Genomic DNA, 7,074 nt, shown 5'->3' with positions numbered 1-7,074 from the left:
AATGACCAATAAGCTCTGAATAGCCAGTACAAAGTAAACATCAAGGTCTTTCTTTAGAACTGGCTTACCAAGGTCAGAGGGCAGTTACATTTCAGAAGAGCCGTATCGGTTTAACCTTGACCTCACGCGTGGTGTGTAGAACAGAAGGTTTCTAAGCTGCAACTCTGAGTTTCACACTTTGTGGGATCGTCAGGCAACCGTTCTACACAACCTAACCTTATACGGTTTCGCCTTTAAACTGACCTTTGACCTCGAACACCATAGGATTAAGGTATAATGTTTGATGAACGCTTTTAACTTTACTTCATGAAGTTGAGGACGTTTCGTGCGCCTTGAAATAAAAGGTCTTTGTAGGTATTGGGGCTTCCAAAACAACAGAGCATGCACTAGACTTTAATTCAGTGCATGGGTTCAAACACTTTTTTGGATAAAATTGAAAAGTGAGCCCCTGGCGGTCGTTGTCTAAGACGTAGACTTATGGAAATTTAAAAATAGTTCACAATTACAGCCCGAAGAAAGGCAAATATGACAGGCAGGGGCGTCGTGACCGAGTGGTGCGGGGGGTGTCACATCCCCCAATGGTATCTCAATAGGAGATTTCAGGTAAAACTCGCTCGGTGGAAGAAACACTTTAGGTATTTCAGAGACCTTCATGTCGTTAAATCAATAAATGATCAAGCCAAGGTAGTTGCTCCGTTGGTTGAATATGACATTCCTTGAAATGAATGAAAGGAAACAAACTAATGATTTGAAGATTTGAAGATTTCTTGTTGGCACTAAATCTAAAAATCCAGGCCCTCTTTAGGTAAAATTATGCCTTGTGTCCATTTCCCCTAAAGTTTCTCGGTAGAAGCGTCAATTGCAATTAACTATGAGCTCCAGATTTTTTTTAACATTCAGAAGGCATGCTAAGATGGAAAGAGGGATCTGAATTGACAACCAGGGCTGCGAGTTACCTAGCTTTAGAAGTAACCAGTAGTGACATAGAGGGGGGTGGGGGGGGGGGGGGTGCGGACATTAAAATATTTCTGACGACATACAATACATAGAATAATACGTATCCATATCTATTTGTCAGTTTACATTTGCTAGGTATAGTTCTCGTGGCCCACTGTGCAACCAAATTTGCTATATTTTAAATGTAGTTGTTCTGTTGCTGAAGTGAAAGCATTCTTAAGTAAAATTCAAAAGGTTACAACTTAAAAAATTAGACAACGTTATCAACACAACATGATAGCAAGGAAACCAGGCTACATGACACAATAATGCTAAAAAGTCGATTGTTTTCAACTAATAATCTTCTTCTCTTTTTCATGGCTGCAAACTTTTCCAAACCCTCAAAGAGACTTGGGGTTATCATATTTGACATACCTCTAGTAACATTTAGAATGCTCTTCTTTATGAAACCTGGCTTCTTCATCAAGGTTTCTTTTGGGAGGGAGGGGGACAAATTTTTACAAATTCCCGTCGAAATGTTAAAACCTTCGGTCCATTTCTGTGCATATTCCATCCAGAATCGAAAAAGGCAGCTCTTTGCTTGTTATTTGTACTCGGATCAGTCTCCATTTTTCAAAGTAGACATGGGCCTACATTTAAAATCTCTGCCGCACATTCTGGTGTCACGGGTGCTTCGCTGACAGAGACATCTTCAGCAAAAAGTATAAATCTGAATATACATCTTAATTATCCTTTTTGCCAGTTGCTTTATGCTTCCCACTGTAAAGGAATCCATACTCGACCGGAAAAATCCCGGAGGATCTCGCAAATCCTAAAGTGTTCCTGACAAAGGACCATTAAATTATTCTGCAAGGACTAACTTTTGCTATTTTCAGCCAATGCAACATACGAACTCCGATGATTTTATTAATATGTTAAAACTTTTGTAAATTATTAGACTTGTCACCAGGCTAGCCGATAGTAACTACCTGCAAAGTGAGTTACTGTTGCAAGTAGAAGAATTCAAAATAAAAATGTTTTCATTATTATCATCAGGCAGTCCTTGGGATGTGACTTGTGGAGAGTCCTAAAATTTTCCGACAAAGAGCTTTATAGGGGGCGACGCGCCCTTCCATGCCCCCATTGGCATCGGCTCTGGAAGTAACTGACAACATGGTGTTTTTCAAGACCATGGCGATATTGTACCAGTTGTTTTTATCTGCTGTTCAATTTTTTTGCAAAAAATAATTTTCAGTAGGATTAGAAGGATTTATTTAGTAAAATGTGCTTAAAAGAGGGCATTTTCCAGGGAACTATAAGCATCAAAATTCGAAAATTTTCTTCTTCGGCGGCAATCATGGTGCCGCCCTGGGTGGTAGCCATATCCTTTGCCCGTCCTGGTATAGGGATTTGAGAAAAAAATTTAGGAAAGTCCGTTATCATCATATGAAAATGATATTTGCGAATTATACACAGTAAGATTGACAAAATGTATTGCAGAGGCAACAAAAGAATTTCAGGCAAAAATTTTCAATCCAGGTAAATTTGTAGTCCACACTCCCCCCCCCCCCCCCTAACAAGGCTTGCCTCGTGACGGTCCTGATGACAGAGGCAGCAAAAATAGTCTTGGACTGACAGGGGCTGGGATTTCGAGTCATAGAGGACTGGGAACAAATATTTCAGCCTGCCAGGGGATGCGAAAATGGAAACTGTGCCGTTCATTGGATGTTTCCAAAGGGGACTCCCCAGTCTGGATTTCTCTCAGTGGATGGTTTTCACTTGGCACATTACAAGGGGTGTCACTGGGGTTGCCAGTTTATTTTTTATGAGCAGTTGTTCTGGAAATGTAAAAGGGCTGCGACTTGATGTTCTTTATAATAGCTTTTCTTGCCCAATACTTTCACGAAAATTATTAACAGGATTATCAGGGAGTTCATTTGACATCGGCATCCACATACCATACCTAGTTGTGACACTGAACTAAACAACCAATTCACATTAACGGTAGCCTTGAAGAACTTCTGCATATTTTATCTTATGGGAAAATAGTTTTCGGAATCAGAATCTTCTGAGTTTGAGAATTTCAGTCCTTGTCTTCAGAATAAATAGTGCCTGCCTTGGCATCGTTCTATCTGAAATTTCCGCATCTTCACCGAGTCTCATTTGAACCACAGATCATCATATTCGTGTTTTTTGTAGATATTTTCTTTTTATAAATTATAAGAGGTCCGGGAAAGGGCTTCAATTCTTTAATCATACATAAATTAACACAATCGCGAAAAATTTTTAGGCTTGACTGAGACAAATAATTGCCCTTTTTACAATTTTTAATTAGCCTGCAAAAATTGAGCATCAAACATCCAAAATTTGACATACATTTTGCAGTTGCATTCATAGATTGGCTCATTGGACAGTTCTAAGCTATAATAAATAAACACAGATTTCTTAAAGTTTAAAAACGACTGCTTGAAATGTGTATCAAAAACCAAAATAATAGAATACAAGATCAACAAGAATGTCTGGAACAAACAGTAAAACTGAAAGAGATGTAAACAAGGAAATTCCAAAATTCTATGTTTTGAAAATACATGTAAACAAAATAAAAGAGATAGTGCCTAAGGGATTGGCTTTCATATCAAACACAACTGTCTAAACGTTTATCATAATTTTAACCTTTATCACAATAACGTTTATCATATTTTATCATAATAACTTTACTAGACCTAAGTTCATTTCACTTCTCTAATATTTAGTCACCTTCACAGAAATATATCGTAGTAGCTGTCCCTGCAATTTTAGATAAAAAAGACATCAATATAATTAACATTTCTTTCGTCCTCTCTTCTTTTTTCTTTTCAGAATTTCTTTGATTGAGTCATAAATACCTGTAGGAGCTGAAAGATCACCATATAATGGATCATACCAACTAGTGCTGTCTGTTTTCCATGGTTCTCTATCAAGATCCTTTGCACAAAATTTAAATACTTCTGATAATGACAATTCAATTCTTAAACTTGGAGGGGGTGTACATGTGAAGTATAATATGCCAGCAGTATCGGACAATGGCTCCTTGTTCCACCATTGTCGATGAGAAGACCCCTCGGCTTGGGCTGATTGTCCTTGCTCTAAGTAAGAATCTAAGACTTTTGTCTGTCTTGCTCTCATCTCAGCTTCTTCAAGAATTTCCCCTATTTCAATAGCAGTGAATGCTGATTCATTGGCACTCTCATTAGGGCCATGACTGGGGGGAGGTGGTGCTTTTTCAGGAGTATACGGTGGCAATGGTGGTGGGTAAAGGCTGCTGTTTGTTTGAAGATGGGGTTTCTCAGAAGTGTCATTCACCTTATGTGGTGTAATGGATGAGCTATTTCCAACCCCATTCATAGGAGAACTACACATTATCTTTTTGTCTTCCAAGTGACCATGGGTATCTTCTATTTCCATGTCATCCAAACCTGTTCCTCTGTTAGCATTAATACTCGTCCTTTTAAAATTATCCTGTGATGGAGCTTGAAGAGGTTGCATTGGAGAATTGCCAGCATGAGATCTGTTGTGCTCAAAGAAACGCCATTCTTCAAATGGAGGCATCCCATAATCAATAGATCTGTCAATAACACCTTCAAGAAAATTAAATTTGTGATTTTGTTTCAATAAAGTATAGTGCAAATAGAAAGTATAATAAATTAAGAAAAGTCAACAAATAATATTTGGGAAAAGACAGTTATTAGTAGGATAATTGCTACTCATAGAACTTATAAGCATTGAGCTTATTTCAAGGATTTAGAGATAGTCTTAGCTCTTGTAGGAAAGCAAATAAACTTTCATGTGTAATTCATTTGGCCAATTAACCAAAGTTGGCAAAAAGAATTCTAGAAGGAATAAGTTTATGATAGTATGTAGTTCTAACAGGAAGGATCAATTCTTTTGTCTAATTTTGACTTTTGGAAAGGAGAATAAAAATAATAATAATAATTCATATATTTGCAGTAGGCCTGTCTTACTATGTTATTTTGAAAAATAAAGAAATAGGTGCTTAAGTTAAAAAAAAATGTTTCGGTGATTCATCGCAACTAAGGAAGATAAATTTTTATCAGCTATGTGTAACGGTGGAATGTGGTAATTTAGAGGCAAAAATATACTTTATTTGTCAGATTCAGACAACTAGACAATGTTTATGACAATTTTCACTTGTCTTTGCAGTTTACAAATAGGGTTTTGTTTGTGAAAGTTATAAGAGGAAACAAGGTTCACCAAATGGCAAAAAGTAACATCATTAAAGATAGAAAAACAATACCTTCTTCCATTGGAGAATTGAAACCAGGGTATTGAACGTCATGAGTAACATTTTGCCCTTGTATTTCACCTTCTTCTCCATCATAACTATCTTGAATTTGACCTTCTTTGCCATACATCAGAAGACCTGTTGAAGTTGACTTAACATAGCCTGGTGGATACCCCAGAGTCCTCATTTTATAAATATATGGTGGCAGCTCATCTTTGCCAATACATAATGCTTCTCTTAGATTTTCACTGATGATTCCAGCTTTAAATGACTTGAACCTTTCCTGTTCACCATCATGATATCTTGAATCATTACTTGGAGAGCCCCCAAACTTGCTTACAAAATCTTGTCGGTTTGTATTTATTCTGGCCATATCTTTTGGTTGGTCACATTGATTCACATTATGATCACCAAGGCAATTAAAACAATATTTTGACCTCCTCTGCCTTACAAATACCTTCTTACCGTCATCATCTATGACTGGAAGGGCATTGAAGAAGACTTGATCATAAACTGGGATGGCCCAAACTTCAGTTATCCCTGGATTGTGTTCAAGCAATGGGAGCCCTGTTCTGTCAATGCAGAAATCAAAGTAGTAATGTACAGCGCTATAGATGTGTGGCTCAACAGCATCTTTTGATGCATTCTTGGCAATATGCAATCGTTTGCCTTTCGAGCTTACAGTAAAAGCTCTCAATGGTATGGCAGACTGTTGTGTCTTAAGGTCTTGAGTTAAAGCCAATTTGCCTTCCATATTCCCATTATTTGAAAACAATATATTGAGCATTGATTCTTCGACATCTTTCTTCAAAGCAAATGACATTTCATTATTTAGCAAAAGCACAACAGCCATGGGCATTGTTGATGTTGAACCTCGTTCCCAAAGGTTTCCCTTCTCTAAAAAATTCTGGGGTCCACACAATCGCTTTATCACTGCCTTGAGTTTATTGTTTTGCTCCTCAAGCTGATTTATATATCTATCTTTCTGTTCCATGAGCTTGGAAAGCTCTTCTGGGAGTTCCATCGTTGGTAGGCCATCGTCTCCAACAATGCAGTCTGAAAGTTTCCGTTTTCTACTTTTCTTTGATTTATTTCTAACTGTTGGCTGCTCTTCGAAGTTACCAAATAGAAAGTTTTCGTCCATTATAGATCCCTCCATGATATGTGGTCCTGTACTCTCTCTTATAATCTTTGTTCCGGACAAGAAATAACTCGTGTTACTTCTGGTTACACTAGGTAGGCCACTGTGCCACCTTAAAATAATCTATTGCATTTTCAGGCCGATAAAGTTTTAGAAAAAAGCAATAATTCCTCCACTTGAAACAAATTCAGCTTTATTTCTTTATAAGAATGAGAACGTTTACATATCAACGGTTCTATTAAAGTCCTCTGGCCATTTCATCTCGTTGCAATCTTCTTTCGCAAATATGAATTTGTGATAAGAGTAATTGAGGTGAATCGAAGTATGGAAAGGAGGCCAAGATCCGAAAGGCGCGATAAGCGACTTGGACTGGACAGAAAAAACAAGATATGTCACGAGCAATGCTGCTGTCTTAAAAGCCGGGCACTAAGGGTCACCATTCTATTATCTCAGTACAAAAAGTTGAAATGTTATAGGAAGACTTATAGTGACGATGTTTGTACCTACCCCCCAGCAGGAGCCGTACCGTAAAAGTAGGCTAGGCAGTGGCGGAAATTATGGGGGTTTGGGGGGCTCGGGCCTTCGTCGGATAATTGACAACCGTTTAACGTGTCGAATTACTCCAAGAAAACGTTCTGAAAAGGAATTCTAAACTAATCTAAGGGGCGTAATTGCCAAATTTTCTGCTCGCTTTGCTCGCAGGTGATCCACGTTT

General features: G+C 37.9%; 1 protein-coding gene across 1 annotated transcript; it reads right to left on the bottom strand.

The window, feature by feature from the left end:
• Positions 1-3,505: 3,505 nt before the first annotated feature.
• On the bottom strand, positions 3,506-7,074 carry LOC135692554 (zinc finger CCHC domain-containing protein 8). The gene is made up of 2 exons (XM_065210725.2): positions 5,231-7,074; positions 3,506-4,553 (listed from the first exon to the last, which is right to left on the bottom strand). Exons 1-2 carry the CDS (start codon positions 6,375-6,377, stop codon positions 3,757-3,759), a joined length of 1,944 nt encoding a protein of 647 aa, XP_065066797.2. The 5' UTR covers positions 6,378-7,074; the 3' UTR covers positions 3,506-3,756.

Source organism: Rhopilema esculentum, chromosome 10, assembly GCF_057945365.1.
Source record: "Rhopilema esculentum isolate cy_ngs chromosome 10, ASM5794536v1, whole genome shotgun sequence".
Lineage (NCBI taxonomy): Eukaryota > Metazoa > Cnidaria > Scyphozoa > Rhizostomeae > Rhizostomatidae > Rhopilema > Rhopilema esculentum.
Note: the sequence above shows the minus strand (reverse complement) of the source record. Positions and strands in the feature narration are given on the sequence as shown.

What these genes read in the sequence shown, in the direction of transcription:
- LOC135692554 (XM_065210725.2), bottom strand. Translation starts at nt 6,377, where the DNA reads ATGGAGGGATCTATAATGGACGAAAACTTTCTATTTGGTAACTTCGAA. An exon ending in CAATTCTCCAATGGAAGAAG is followed by an intron (nt 4,554 to 5,230) that starts GTATTGTTTTTC and finishes ATTTTCTTGAAG; the next exon opens with GTGTTATTGACAGATCTATT.